We start from the raw sequence: 16277 nt of genomic DNA, 5'->3' as shown, positions 1-16277 counted from the left end.
TTGTATGTTTCTTCTAGTATTATTTGTACTTACTCTGAAATGAGTACAGCATCAAATGGACACGCTAGCCATACAATATAGCGTATATCCTCCCTTAAAGCTTGTTAAAATCGTAATCACATAAACTTCACAATGATTTTGCACAGAAAAAAACGTACATTTATATAGACAAAGCAGTTCACACCAGTATACTCCACCATTTGCAGCACGGATAATCTGCTCACGACTCTGTTTTGTACATCAAGCCGAGATTAGGAAGCCGAGTAAGTGATTAACTCGCATAGATCAAAGCACACTCCAGGGAACGTTGATTTATTTCGTTTCGCATTAGCGGAACGGAAGGAACCTTCTGGTGCGTGAGCGTATTTTCCAACCTACGCCATCCTGGTTTGACATTTCAATTTTATTGATTTTCCACTGTCCACTCGGTCGGTCGGGGTAGCGTCGGTTTGTACCTCTGTACACCATCCATACGTGTAGAGTACGTTTCGTCCACTCCGACTCCTGGTAAAGCGTACGGGGTGATATTTTTACACACGACCCGAAAGGATAATTAACAGATTGTACAGCATGATAGCGTGGTGCAACGAATCGTATTCGATGATTAATAATTCGATGCGTGATCGATAGCGAACCATTCCCTCGGTCGAAGCTAAATAATGAAACTTATCACATTACGGGAAGAGAATTTTATATTTCCAGCCACCATTTGTTATGACCGTTCCATTAATAGATTACAAAGTTACAAATAACGCAAGGCACACAATCGACTCTTAAGTGCTTCACTTTATCCGCTTCCGATCGAGTCGTGGAATGTGGGTCAACGAGTTTACCCAATCGCAGAAAGCGTACGTAAAATGCTTCTCAAACGTGCAAACTTCTCGTCGGAACTGACCGGTTTCGCAAAAAAAACAACATCGAAAGAATAATTGTGACAGAACCTTTTCTGCACTACTTTAAGAGGGAATCACTTGAACCACACAAACCTAACGATGCTACGCCAGCATCGGACGTCTTTCTGCTTGTCTTAATTGACTTTCATTTTGCTTTTGCAATTTTATGAGTCCAAATGTCCAATTATTTTTTAAAGATGTCACATTGTTTTCGCGATTCGATTGATTCGATTAGTGTTGGGTGAATCTAACCACGTCTTTAAACGCTTAGCAATTGTCGCGAGTCGGAAAAAAATTCAAAACTCCATATAAAAAATATGCGAAAAGACGCTATACGTGTAATTTCAGCGAAAAGACGCTATACGTGTAATTTCAGGCCATGGCAGTTTTCTGTAATGGTGGCCAGAATAGCTCAATTTTGCTGGCAATAAAAAGGTAAACAAATACAAATTATATCATTAATTGAGTGTCATTAAATATTGTACAGTTTAAAAAAAAATCAAGTGCCATTTAATTTTTTAAAGTACGTAGATGTTGTATATAATTATTGTAAATGTGTATACTATTTTTAAAACAGAAGAATGGCTGTAATTCGAAAGAAAATCTCATCTCGTGGACATTCCCCAAAAAAATATATATATATAATTTTTCCAAACTCCTAAGGCTATATCCTTTCCTTTTTTTTGGGAAATTTAGCAAAAATTTTAAATTGACGTATTTTAATGCGTATTTGTTGAAATAAATTTCTTTTCACTCAGATAATGCTCAAATAAAAAAAAGGATCTTAACTTTTTTTTGGGAAATTTAGCAAAATTTATAAATTGATTTATTTTAATGCCAATTGGTTGAAATAAGTTTTTTTCACTCAAATGATGCTTTAAATAAAAAAAGAATAAAAAAATATTAAAAAATAAATACAAAAGATCTATAAATTTGCCAATCTCCTACGGCTATAACCTTAGCTTTTTTTTGAAAAATGTATCAAAATTTATAAATTGATGTATTTTAATGCTTTTTTGTTGAAATAAGTTTCTTTTCACTCAAATAATGCTCAAATAAAAAAAGAATAAAAAAAAGAAAAGTTTAAGAAAGTTCTTAAAATTTGAAAATTTCCTAAGGCTATATGTATCCTTTGCTCTTTTTTGGGAAATTTAGCTAACATTTTAAATTGATTTAATTTAATACCAATTGGTTGAAATAAGTTTCTTTTCACTCAAATGATGTTTTAATTAAAAAATGAATAAAAAAATATTAAAAAATAAATAAAAAATATCAATAAATTTGCCAATCTCCTACGGCTACAGCCTTAGCTTTTTTTGGGAAATTTAGCTAAATTTATAAATTGATGTCTTTTAATGCGAAAGTCTGTTCCAATTTGAAGTTCCCCTTTTTGATAATGTAATTTATTTAATAATTTCATCAACTTGCCATCGGTTAACTAAAGAACAACATTTGTTGCATTGTGAAACATTGTCGTCCAGCCATGCTTCCTGTTCCACAAACTATACAGCTTTGTAGGGGGTGGTGAAGGTTTTCACTGCTGAAGCCTTACGGCTACGGTTACGTTTAGCCAGGCAACTGTACTTAACCTACATTCTCCACCGTGCGGCCGGTTAAGTTTTGGAGAGATTTCTCGTTTAATTTTCCACATTCAGCGCCATGTTGCGTGTGCGGTTGGAAAAGTTTTAATTCTACCCCGGCTTGTGTGTGTGTGTTGCCTGAATGGATGAAAAAAGGATTGCCTCATAAGTGCAATCGTTCATACATTGTATCGCAGTACAGTTACTGAGTATTAGTTTACGGTTGTTTCACATAGCTTCGGTACGGTCGGATAGTTTGGTCGTTTGTTTCTTTCTTCCTTTTTTGCTTTTACTCTTTCCCTTCTCTCTCATACACACTTCTCCTTTGCTCTCTTATCATCCACTCGCAGGTATCGAGCCACGGATCGGTAGCAATAACTTCTACTTCAACGAAACGAAAGGCTTCTACTGTCTGCGTAACGAAACCGGCGACAAGTGTCTGCGGGAAACGAAAGGCCGGAAGCACCCACGCGTCGATCCGGTTGTGATATCGAAGTTGCGTAAGTTCTTCGTTGAACACAATCAAAAATTCTACGAACTCGTCGGTGAGGATCTCGGATGGCCGGAAGAGTAGATGGGAGTCGGCTGCAAAAACCGGATGTGCAGCGAAAATGAAGTCAGAGTGAAAACAATCTGAAAAACATGTACCCATCACCATCACCATTAATACATGCCGGTCCCCATCGACAGCGGTAGCGTGCGTGGTCTACGAATGGAAAAAGTGCATACACACATACACACGCAAACAAGCATACACACAAACACACACACATACACATATATACAAAACTAACCAAGTGAGACTGATCGAAAAGTGTTGGGTAGGTAAGATGGAGCAAAAGCAAGCAAATAGACAAAAACAAAGAAGGGCAATATGATGGCGAAGGTGAGTAATACATGGCGGGCCGTGCCGTAAAAGTTGCCGGCCAATTTACTTCGATCGTAGTTTGTATATTGCGAACCGTATCGGATCGGCAGAATGATGCATGCGTCAAAATATCCCCGCCGGTGATCGTGTGGCGGGCCGTTTGCGAAACGTTCATTTGTTGCTTTGCCCCGGTTTTGATAGGTTTATGTAAAAATAACAACAACAAAAAAAAAACTATGAATTGAAATACACAAAGGGCATTGTTTTTCACGCAGTGGAAAGATAATTCTTTGCTTGTATGAAAAAACATATTAGATAGGAATCAATTGAAATCGCTTACAATATGGCAACCGATCGCTGGTGCGCAACGATGGGAATGGAGATTATGAGTGGGAAAATTCATCATGTTTTGTTCATAATTCTTTAATTAAGACGTGTTTTGTTGATAATTTATTTTCTTCGCTTGAAAGATTTATTTTTTTCTGTATTAGAATTTGTTTCGCATCAAGTTTTAGACAGGTTTTAAATCTTAAGCCTCGGGGTCATGACAGATGAGATTTTCCCTCAAACTATCTCAGTTTCTCAAAGAGTCTCAAATCTAAAGTTTACGTTACCTTTTGAGGTTAGCCTCGAATTTTGTTTTTTTTTTCAAAATATATAAAATATGGTTAAAAAATGGGATTTAAGGATACGAATTCAAATAAATATTTTGTTAGTTAATGGAAGAAAATTCATCCATCGTTTTTCGCTTAAAAAGCTGAGGTTGTGAAAAAAACCTTATGCACAACTTGTGTCACGCGCTTTTTGGATCTATAAAAGCAATTCCTTAAAAATTGTCTCCAAACATATTTTAGACTTTGGTTGATGTGCCAGGCTTTCCTTAAAAACACCAATCACTCGTGAGCGCCTGAGGTTTTGAGTTCTAAAGAAAATCCTCAATCGTCATCGCTTCGTAGCCTTAGTGTGAAGTTTATCTCACCAAATATTTCAAATACAGACCAAAGTTTTCAACAGTAAAACTTGATGTTCTGTCAACAATGTTTTATTCAATTCGACATTTATTTCTGCACATCTTAAGAGTATATTTTCTCTTTTATAAAGCATTCAATGCACTCTTCTGCTTTTGGCCCGGGTTCCGTTTCGCTAGGATAAACATGTTATTTCCAAATCATTTAAAGATCACCGAAAACGGTCTGTTTGTTCACCGACAGTTCAGTTCGCCAGCGTGGTTTTTTTTTGGGTCGAAAATGCTTCTGCTCTCGATCCATATGGTTGCTGGTCCATAGGTAAGGTCAGTGTGTATGCCGTTTTTTGGTACTATAAATATTCTTCCCGTATTACATCTACAATCCTGCATTCCCGGTTAACCACCAAACCAGTACCAGAGTGAGCACCCTGGTAGTTCGTTTGGCAAATGTGAAGAAATATTTCATGAGTCCCAATTTTGCCATGTTCTTCGGACACTGCCGCCAGCACACAAGGATGATGCGGCACGATCCTGGCACGAATGTAACGATTTCATCTTGCCACTTGTTTCGCTCCATTTCCCGACGTTTCTTGGGCACCGGCCGAGCAACGACGATAGCTTGGCCACATTTAAGTTGAAAATAATCGGTCGTTCGCCGGGACAAATTGAGCTGAAATGTGCTCGACCATTCGGTAGCGTTCCGTGCTGCATGCTTGCACAAATGTCCAGACTTTCCCTCGGAATGGTTCGATGCATCTTGGCGCTCCCTAACGATCCGACTCCCATCCCTGGCCCGTTGTGAACCGCGACATGTGCTGGCTAGAAACGTGCTCGAACAAGATGTCTGAGCTTTTCCGTTATTTTTTTGCCACCGTTCTCCTTCGATGCTGCATGATACCGGGAATCCAAAATGGCCAGCATAAGCGAAAACGGGTGCCGTAGACCGTGGGAAAATGTGGAACCGTATGAATCCGAAAATCCGAGTTCATTGCAATGTCCATTCGATGGTGAATCGTGCACATTACGGAACATACGGACAAACATACACCAACGTATATCATATTGGTGTGGGCCGAGTTTTCGTTCCTCTCTACACTTCGTCATCTTCTCCCGCAGTCCAACCCTTGCAGGGGGGGAAAAAAAGTCCCCACAGATTGCTTGCCGTATGAATTGGTAACGGATTAAGTTTTGCGTCCAAAAAATTCATCGAGGTCACACGTGTATGAGCGTAAAAGTACGTGACTTTTCAACGCGCGCGGCTGCGACGCGGCTGGTGGCTGGCGATGGTGGTGGTAAACAAACTGCAACCTGCTCGTACTGTTCACTTTGCTTGCCATTTTCTAGGATCTTCATCTCTTCTAGTGTGGGGGGAAATACAAGGCTGAAGGCGGTTGGGAAAACCCAAGCAAAACGGGCAGTGAAAGCCCCACGAGGAAAAGCTGATGATAGAATGTGCTTCACCGTTCGCTGGTGGTTGGTGGTTTTCTCACGCCAAAGCCCAGCAGCGAAAACAGTGTGAAAAGGATACAGGAAAAAAGTGGTCGTTACGATCGAGAAGAATATGCTTCAGTTTGTTGATGTAGAGAACCAACAAAAAAAAACAAAAACCCCTAACGGCAGACAAAAAACACACCACATTTTCGATACTGAGCGCAAAAAAAAAGCGCTCGCAAATCGAAATCGAAAAACGCACACCAATTTTTGGTGACTTTTCGATTTGCGGCCAATCGTGGACGTGTGTTTTGCGAGACAAACATGTGCCGAGAGTTTGAAAAGAAAATGGAACTATTAGAACAAAAAGAAGAAAAAAACACGGACACATACATCTGTCCTGTGTTAGCAAACATGGCTTCCCCCCGTTGATGATTGACATTTTGAGATAGAAACCCCCCAAAAAAAAATGGTTCTCGATGGATGCACCCTTCATATGCACACTTCTACATGCGTTATCATTCGATGAAGATTTGAGCATCGTGTCAATTTTTCTTTTCGAAGCGTTTTGTTTTTTTTTTGTTTGGTTTTAAATTAATCCACATCCTACGGAGCACCATGCGTCTCCATCGCGAACGGACGGACGCTTGCAAACAGCATGATGTGAGGTGATGCAAGATGCTGACCGAAACTAGCTGAGTAATCCTATTTTCAGCGTGAAACTGTACATTCGCTTCACACCGAGGTTGGTGGGATGGTCACATATGTGTCGTGCCGTTCCGCATGCCTGCGGGATGGGATTAATGAAAGCTACCAGGCGCCTCCATGGTAGGCAGCGTGGTGAGCGCAAAAGCCAATTCGTTAGCATTGTTGACAAATTTTTGCATCTGACAGCAGTGCAACGCTCGGGGAGCTTATGTTTGTTTTCTCTTTTTCGTGTGTGTGTGTGTTGCATTAAAAAAAGTGAAAAAGTGCCTGTGCAGCAGTGAGTGTTGAATGGTGTTTTGTTAGCGGTTTATCGATTTTTATTAAAATGTTTTAGTTGAATGTAACGATGAAAAGAAAGCATTTGAAACAGTAGTTAATAAACTAAAGAATTCGTATTTAGTATATCTTTCTACCCTGAAACTTCTGAAAGAGCTGAAACTTCTCCTAAAGTACTTCGTAAAGCATGAATCAGATTGTTGAAATGTGCAAAGAAAAAAATAAAACCCAAACACTTCGTTTCCACTGCAATCAATATTCCACGAAAAGCACCTTCAGATGCCATCGTGAGTAGCCTTATCGTTTGCCGCTTCCGACACCGCTGAACGTGTACGTGCATAATAATCTTCAATTCCTGGGTTTTCAAGCGTCGGCTTTCTTCCACTTCCTTCGCCACCCACAACGAATGGGTAATGAAAAATCCATTACAACGAATGAAGGTGACTCCCCCGGCCCCGGGGCACTTTGCAGTGTGGCCGCGTGGTAAAGCTCTTGAATTTACATCCTCGAAAAGGTCATTCCAGTTGTGTTCTCGTCAAAACGCGGCCCGAAAACGGGTCGGGTGGCCTTCAACCGTTCAGGTCCAGTTGGCCGCAACGACACCCAGAAGGGTGAATCGCGTGCATTCGTGTGCTGTTGCGATAAGTTGACCTCGTTGGTGGTCCACCCGCGTGGCAATGGTTTCTTTTGCTGTTCTGTTCCGGGAAGTGATTCGAAAATCGGAGCAAAATTGTTGCATCATGCCACAGCCCAGGTTTTTGACCGGTGGTTGGACACTCGCGTAAGTGTGCTTCGATATCGCTGAGCGTACATTTAAATTGCTTTCCCAAAAAAAAAAAACGATAACACACAATGAACCGATGGTAAAAGGGATGGGAACGACACCCGTCACGTCTCACACAGAGTTGCATCAACTTTTCACCTAACATTCTTTCGGGCGGTTTTTTTTCTTCTTTCTTTTCGCTTTGTGCTGTGATAAGATTCACTCGCAAGGGTCATTTTTATCGTCTGCCAAAAAAAAAAAATGCTCGAACAATCAAGTCAAGTTGGTCAAGTAGAACGGGAACCTGAATAACAGGAAAAAAAATGCTCCCTCCGCACTAGAACGGATAGCGAGTAGGTAGCACTTCACGAAGTCACTCTTACCGAACTTTAGCAGGCACTCGTTTGTCCACTGTTTCGTTTTTCCCTTTTTTTCTTGCTTTGGTACCCACTTCACGTGAATCTTTCTGCCGGAGGGGGGCTAGTACTCCAAACCACCCCACAAACCATCCAACCATCATCACGTAACAGCGTGTGTCACAAACACACAACGTACACCTGATAGCCCCCACACCTCCCCAAAAACCCCATGCCGGGAATGTGAACCGAGAGGAAGGTGAACAAACGAGATAGCCCAACGTTTGGCTAACGGGAAAAGTTTCCTGTTTGGAAATCAAATAATTAGAACCATTTGCATAATGTGCCCCAAAGGGAGGGGAGGAGCAGTTGAACGACGATGGAACGAGGTTAGAGTGGAATGCCGTCACCAATTCTACAGCCTGCCCAACCCACACTCAATGGGTTCGGAAGGGGTTTGCCGACGGTGGGCAGTGGTTGGGCATCGATCGGATCAGGCCTCGTATTGCTTTCATTCTCTTGTCATGAGTGCTTGATAGGTTGCTTTTCTCGGTTTCGGCTTCTTTCTTCCGATATCACCGATCTCAAGTGGGTCCGTTCTTGGGGTTATCTAGATAAGGAATACCTCACTAGCTTATTTAGGAGTATGAAAGGAAAACTACCTTGCAAGAAGGATGTTTTAGATCAAAGCTGGTTTTTCACGAGGAAGATACTTTGAAAATATGTGTTTTTCATTTTTTAATTACAATAAACTTGTTTTGGTTTGGTTTGTCGAATGTAACATTGGGAAGTTTCAATTGGAATTAATTATTTACAACCAAAAAATATTGTTACTAGTGAATAGCTTACAAACATTTCGCTTTAAAATATTTAACTTCAACCGGTAAAATCGAATTTACCTAGCAAACCCTCTTCCGTTCTCAGAATTTGGTTGTTTTCCTCGCAAAAACCCTTCTCTACTAACCGTAAGATGACTGCAGCAATGTTTCAGTTCCGGTTAAACAAAAGACACTTTTTTTGCATTTTTCATGTCCGTAACAACAGTCCGTAAGTCCAAGTAAGATGACGTTTACAGAAAAAGGTCATGCAGACAGATATCCCGACCGGGTAAGGTTGTCTGGTCTGGCGATGTAACGTTTTTTTTTGTGTTGCTTCCATTTGCTGCATCCGGATTGTTTCCTGACTAGGAGCTAACGTTTGTTGGTGTGTGTGCATGTTTCTGTATTTTGTTTGTACTTCTTCCCTTTTGTTTCCTTCCCGTCCCTACCCGGTTTGTCTTTTTACCCGTCACTCGTTTACGCTTTAATCTGCTTAACTCGGCTCAAGCTTTTCCACCTTCAGCGTGATGCGTCATAACTGTCACGTGTTCGGTTTTTTTTTTTTGCAAACGGAACATGGATCTTGGATCGAGGACATACTGTCAGAGCTTTAGCGAATTTCTTTTTGCCTTTTTGTACCGTGGGAACATTCGTTTGTCCGTGCCAGAAAAAAGAGGGATCAGCCTACATTTCGCTGCTCGCTGCTAGTAACCGGGGGTGGCCAACCAGCTTGATGTCGTTTTTACCACGAACAAAAGCAAAAAGGGTTACATTTTTATGCAAGGAAGGAAGTAAAAGCAACGTTAAGTGAAGTAAAGAGCGCATAAAGTAGCGGTTCGTTGCTTGGTGATTCGATTTATTTAAAGATGCTAGGAAAATGCGTGCTTTTGCATACATTCCAGCGCCTAGCATTTGATAATGATGGTTTAGAGAAGATTTGAGCTTATATAGCGTTGACATCTTTTGAAACGGGTCGAATCATTCGTAAACTCTAAAATTTTATATAATTTAGTAATATTAAGCTAACATATTTTTTTTGTCTAAAATAACGTTAAAATGGCAAAAAGTGCACACACTCGTGTACCTTCTACATCAACACGATACAGTGCCGGTGTGTCCATCACCGTTACAAATATTAGTAACCCCTTCGGGAGGAAGCCAAAGCGTACGTTCTTATCATGCGCTTTCCCTTCTATCATTCTGCACTGTCAAATCCCACCTTGCGTGACCGTAACGACCACGTGGGTCCCACTGCTTGGGTCGTAAAATACGGCACCGGCACCAACAAAATGAAAAGCAAAAAAGAAACGCAACACAAAAATACCGTCAAGCTAACAATTTATGGTACAATTTTAAACCTCACCCTAACATTCGCAAGTGTGTGTGTGTATGTGCGTAGAAGTGGCCTGGGGTGTAACAACCACCGTGCACCATGATCGACGAACCACTGTTGCACCATAGTGCGTGGAACGGAGAGAAAGAGAACGAGAGAGCGAGCGAAAGATAGAAAATAACAGAAAAAACCTTCCCATTCTCGGTTTCCGCGATACGCGATGACAAAAGAAGTGCAGAAGATTAATGCTGGAAATATTTTATCATTTCATTCCAGCATTTTTGAGTTTTGGGGTTGGGTTGGGAGTAATGTTGAAACAATGGCAAGTTCCAATTTTACGTGCTCTGGCGACGCTACTACTTGCGCAGAACCGTGGAGTGGATTTGTTCTTGGTGATGAATAATTTTTACGCCATCCGCAACGATGAGGAAAATGGCAAGGCGAGATTCACTGAAGAGTTTTTTTTTAAAGCGAATTTTACTTCTTCTTTTTTGCACATATTAATTTCCTATGATCCTACAACCATATGTAAATATTGCACTTCCTTTCGGTGGATGAAGGACGCGTGTAACAATATAATTTACGAACATCCCGTACAGGGTGTACTGTAAACCACCAGCACCAGAAACAAAATGTAATGGGAAAATGATATATGTTCAGAAAGTCACACAGTGGGAAAGAGCAGAACAAATAAGATGGAATTTTATTTTTTGTGAAACATTTTTGGGTCAGGCGTGGACAAACAGTCAGAAAGGTTTTGCTGTGTATTTGATGGGAATGGTAGGGAATCATCTATTATGAGCCAACCACTAAATTCATTTCTTTACAGTCATCAAGTGGATCGTTTGAAGCTAATGATTGACTAGCGATGATGCCAGAATTAGTTTCAACAGGACGACTCCAAGTCAGGTGCTGTAAACCGCTTTGTAGGCTTGACCTGTTACAAGGAGTATTCTCATCCGGTTGAGGTTGTGCACCGTGGTTTGCCAATCGATTATCGATGCCTTTCTGTCGGTCGCATAAATGGTATTCCCTCCATCTAATTTTGGGTCTGCAACGCCTCATCTGTCCATGTGGACAACCTAAGAGGACTTTGCGTAGTGAGTTGTCCGGTACCATTCGAATGACATGATCAGCCCATCATCTCATGGAGCTCGGCATTATAGCGAGAAGACCCAAAATAATTGAAGTTTTTGGACGACTTCTTAAGAAACAATCAATCTGTTCCTCACTCCTGCGTTAGTTAGCAGAGCCACTGGTGGCGCCAACATCAGTTTGGTTTTTACCTCGTTGATAAGTGTCCGGTACGTAGAAGAGCTAAAACCAATCATGTGTTCAGCACATGCTAGGATCTGGATTGACTTATAGAAGATAGATCCTGGAAGTTTTAACTTCTGAGTCGCGGATGGCCCTCTCCAGCGCTAATTTGAAAAGTAGACAGGCAAACCCATCTCCTTGACTCAGACCCTTGGTGGAAGCAAAGGATTCTAAGAGTTTCCCATCCACTATAACCTCAACTTGCAGTAGAAAAATCAGTTTAAAAACTCAGGGACGCCATATAGTCCGACCCTGGTCTCAAGCGAGTGATAAGATATTGAGACCAGGAGAACATGAATAATTTTATTTTTTTAGAGTTTTTCGCCTGGAAGGAGTCCTATGAGAGAGGAATTATGAAGCATCGTTAATACTGTCCTCAGCTTATACAAGAAAATGCTGCATATTTGAACCAAATCGTACAATCCCAAAATTGTTGCAAAAAAAAATCATGAGTTAAATGCAAAATTTATGATTTCTACCGTAAAACTCAAGAACATGACCGAATATTCAAAAAAATATCTCTGTTTCCCAAATTTCCAACATTGCCTGCGAGCCCTCTCTTGCAATACAACCAACTTTACAAAATATATTTTATCTTGCAAAATGTCCACCCTCTGTCTCAATATGCGACAGCAGCAAACACCACTAATCTAACCGCCATCTCTCTTCATCGCAACCGGGAAATGGGTTAATCGAAAACCGGCGGTGAAAATTATTTATATCTCCCCACGAGTTTATCAATGCGCGTACCAACCGGGATAGCGCACAACACAATGGCACTAGATAAATGGGCAAGCAAATAAGATAACAACAGTATCAAATGGAGTTTATACAACACATACACACAGAAAAAGCGCTCTAAACTCGAAACCTTAGAGGGGTGTGTAATCCTCATCCAACGGAAAAAAAGGGGAAAAGGATAGATGCACCGTGTACCGAGCATAATCCACATAATTACTGCAAAACAATTCACCACAGCGAATCGGTTCCGTGCGAGTTTTCCATCCTTCGCCTGCGAATGGTGATTCGATTTCGATAGAAAGCTTAAACATAAATTCCGCTTTTCATGTTATTTCAACTACGGTGCAAGGAAGGAAGGACGTTGGTTTTTGGTGGATGCTGTTACGGTGTGGAGTAGAATGGGGTTTATCTTGTTGCTTCTGCATCGTTGCTCGCTTCAACCCCAACTATACAACCACATCCCCGTGAACCGTGCCGTTAGGTGTACAATGAACTCATATAGTGCTTAAACAAATCGGCGGGGATCTGCATAGCTGCAAATGGTTCCATGCATAGCTGCATTTACTGTATATGCAGCAGCAAAAGCTTCCAGGTAACACAACATTCAGGTCAACAGGACTTTTATACCGTACTTTCTCGTGCATATGGTAAACAGATGGCCTATTTTTTCTCTCCCGATTTTTTGCTTTGTTTGAATGTTCAAAATCTTGTTCGGAAGTGTTTTTGGGGTATAGGAAAAGAGCTCAGGATCATAATGGAAGGTTTACTCTAATGTGAAATAAATTACCGGTACCGGTGGGACGATTCATCGCGTTTGGACACATTACAACTAGCTTCTGAAGTGGTTTAGTTTTTTTTGCTTGAAAAAAGCATATTCTGGGGATTGTAGTAAATCCATATTTCAAGCTAGCATTTACGCAACAGGTAATCAATCATGGTACGCACCGTAATGGAGTGAAGTGGTTTGAAATGCTTACGTGGCAAACCATCATTAACATGGTGCATCATTATGTTGCTCCCCTGTTCTTGTGCATAAGAAAAAAAAGAACCCATTTTCTTATCCTAGCGTATTTTCTTTTCATCGGAAACAATCATTTCCTTTCGACGAAAAAAACACACACACCAAACGAAAAAAAAAAACAAACATTATATTCCCTCATAATGAAAACAACCATTTTTCATAACGATCGGATCAGTTCCGAACATCCGACTTCAATCGTTGCGTACACGACATGAAAGAAAAGGTAGCGTTTTTTAAACGAGATCACTCGATCGATCGATTAAAGTGAAGTAGGTTTTTGTTTGATTGTAGTCCTCACCTTTCACCCACCTCTCTGTCCGTAAGGGCAAGTAAAACGTTGAGCAACATTTATTAAAATAAACAAACAACCGAACGCAATCGGAATCGATAATAATTCCAGTTTGCGTTTGTACTTTGCTTGATTCATTCGCGCGTATGTGTGTGTGCGTGTTTTTCTTCTCCATTTTCTGCTTCTTCTGACACAATGTACCCGATGCTTATCAAATGTTTACCGAAAAGCAGACGGTTTTACTCGATTTTTGATCTTTCGACCTGGGCATAGGTGACCTTCCTAGCTGGCAACTCAATTTATTTTATTTTCTTGACTGGTTTTCATCTCCCTTTCGCTGACCATTTTCCGGAAGTACCTACATACCTACTGGAAACGTGACGCGAAACTTCTTCCGCTGCTACTTCCAGCCGCCGCCAAGAACCACCAGAAGTCCTTGCCCCGTGACATGTCGCCGCATATACGGATGGTAAAACTGATGTCAATATTTGCATGGCCCTCTTCATATCGATGTTTGTGTTTTAGTTTTCTTTGCTAAAATTTTATTCCTTCCGATTTTCCAATCCGATCTTATCCGAGCTGAACGTAACTATTCCGTTTGCTTGCGGATGTTTGGAACGCGTTACATTGGCTGCAACCGCATGGGTTTGCGTCGCGAGCGCTCATCCGAACGATACGACATGGCTGATGTGATGTGATGTAATTTCCGGATAAGGGAACTTTCCAATTATCGGAAAAAGTTATGCGAAACCGGCGAATCCCCGGCGTCGGTATATTTGGGCAAACTTGGGCAGATTTTAAAAGGGAAACCGGGGGGAGCAATCGAGCAATGAATGCTAATTTTATGTTCGAGAGTTGGTAGTGGCTTTTGCATACCAAATACCAACCAACATCAAGCTATATGGCTTGTAGTGTAAGTGGTTTCGAACTCAAATTCGACGCTACGTTTTCGAAGGTATTTTAAACTGAATAAAAACACAGTTTTGAGCGAATGGATAATTATATAAATTGATTACTTTTGCTTCATAGCTTTGAAAGATATTGTTGTTACAATTATATATAATTTAACCTGTCAAACGCTCAATCAAACGATGATGGTAGTGTATTGCTTGGATGCAATCACATCCCGATAAATTAGCAGCAACACGCAATAGAGATAGCTAATAAGTCCTAATTGCGGAAAATAAATTCCGTTTATCTTTCTTGCTTTTATGTGCCTATCAAAAGTTGCTTGTAGTATAAATCATCCAAAACAATTTACAATTAAACCTAATTTCTCCGCTAATCTATCAATTAATCCATCAATCTCAGATCTATTTATTTGAGGTTCAATTGTTTTTTAAATATTCCACTCTTTGAAGGAGTAAATTTCCTGTTAATTTTTAATTACTACGACTGTTGCAAGCCTACAAACTAAATTATTTGCATACGTCAACTAAAATTAATGTACCATTTATTCAGGCTCATCTATCAACCGGGTATTGGATCAGTTGATAAATGATTGAAGTGAATAAATGATTGAATACTATCTTACGCCGAAGTCACCAGTTTTGGGAATCTTTCGTATAATAGCCGACAGCTCTCCTTTTTTGTTGGTTAAAATGATAAGGATTGTATTTTATTTCTGCATCTACTGTACCGCTTCTGGGCATCCTTATGTTCTCCGTTTATGGATATGACTCAGAGACTTCTTCGAATCTTCCTTCAACCTTCAGGCTTTATAGAATACCATAAACAAATAGCTAATTTATTTTGATGTGAAAGAACATAAATAATGTTTTCTTATCATGTTTTGCTAATGATTTGTGCATGCTTTGTGTACAAAAAATACTCCTTACTTTTTCTGCAATAGCACGATGATAGACCAAAATGATCATTGCCTGTGAATAAGGATGGGTCAACTAGCTCTCTCAAAAGAGCGCGCGGAGCTAGCTCTACTCTGAGCGAATTGCAGTCCAAAGAGCACACTGAACGCTGTGTGAATATCGCTAAAAGTAATTTATTGGGCTAGGTGTATAAATATAAAGTAAATTTAACAATTTTAATTTGATAACGAATGCTTCGCAAAATTAAATTTTTCAGAATTACACTGATTTATATTTCCTTTCATTTTCGAAGAAATTTTCATTTCTTCATTTGAGGAAGCTCATTCGCTCACGATCCATCATTATTTGTGGAAATTTGAATCGAGAACAAGAAATTTGCATGTTTTATAATAATTTTGCTCTCACATAAAATCACTTTTTCCCATAAAACATATGATTTAAAACAGGCAAAGAATACTATAATTGTACTAACCCCATAAAGTTATAGAAAAATTTATTGTTTAAATACTTCTTATTTATTGACATACAGAACCAAAATTTGTTGCTTGCTGGTGATTTTTTCTTCTATGAACACAGCTCATCAAAATCAAATGTTCTTTGCAGAACATAAAAAAGGGAAGCACAAATTTCGGTAGCTTAGATATTGGAAATTACAAAACCACCGTGGGGCAGGAAAATACATCCATCCATGGTAAGAAATCGGGAAACCGTTCTTCAAGCAAAAGCGATCCCCGTTAACCGAACCCCGATTAATATCCTTCGAAAACGTCAAGCACAGTCAAACGGCTGTCGTTTCCGGCTCGAGGGCAGGTGCTTTAATTTCGGTGCTACATTTCTATCGCTTAGAAGCAAGAAAAATATAAACGAACAAACCCCTTTAGGCAAAAAGTTAAAGGATAACGACCGGGCACACAAAAAACAGCTCAGCCCAGCACAGTATTCGCTGGAACGGCGAATGGGAACGATTAACTTTCGCAGCACAATAATTTCCCAATAGCAAAACCGTACGTTTCTTATCTTCAAACCACACCGATGGTTGCCAGGAAAATGGCGTAAAACCCCGAGACAAGGTAACCGGTTACTGGTGCAA

The 16277-nt window shown here is 40.2% G+C and overlaps 1 protein-coding gene across 2 annotated transcripts in view; it reads left to right on the top strand.

Annotated features, from left to right (window-relative positions):
• Positions 1-16042, top strand: part of LOC125769071 (heparan sulfate glucosamine 3-O-sulfotransferase 5) — a 52622-nt gene extending 36580 nt beyond the window's left edge. For both annotated transcript variants that reach the window (XM_049437502.1, XM_049437501.1), the window contains exon 8: positions 2824-16042. In XM_049437502.1, the coding sequence (XP_049293459.1) occupies positions 2824-3047 (224 nt within the window). In that variant the 3' untranslated portion in view covers positions 3048-16042. The remainder of the gene's footprint in view (positions 1-2823) is intronic.
• The last annotated feature ends 235 nt before the right edge of the window (positions 16043-16277 follow it).

The sequence above is a fragment of the Anopheles funestus genome, chromosome 3RL (genome assembly GCF_943734845.2).
Source record: "Anopheles funestus chromosome 3RL, idAnoFuneDA-416_04, whole genome shotgun sequence".
Lineage (NCBI taxonomy): Eukaryota > Metazoa > Arthropoda > Insecta > Diptera > Culicidae > Anopheles > Anopheles funestus.
Note: the sequence above shows the minus strand (reverse complement) of the source record. Positions and strands in the feature narration are given on the sequence as shown.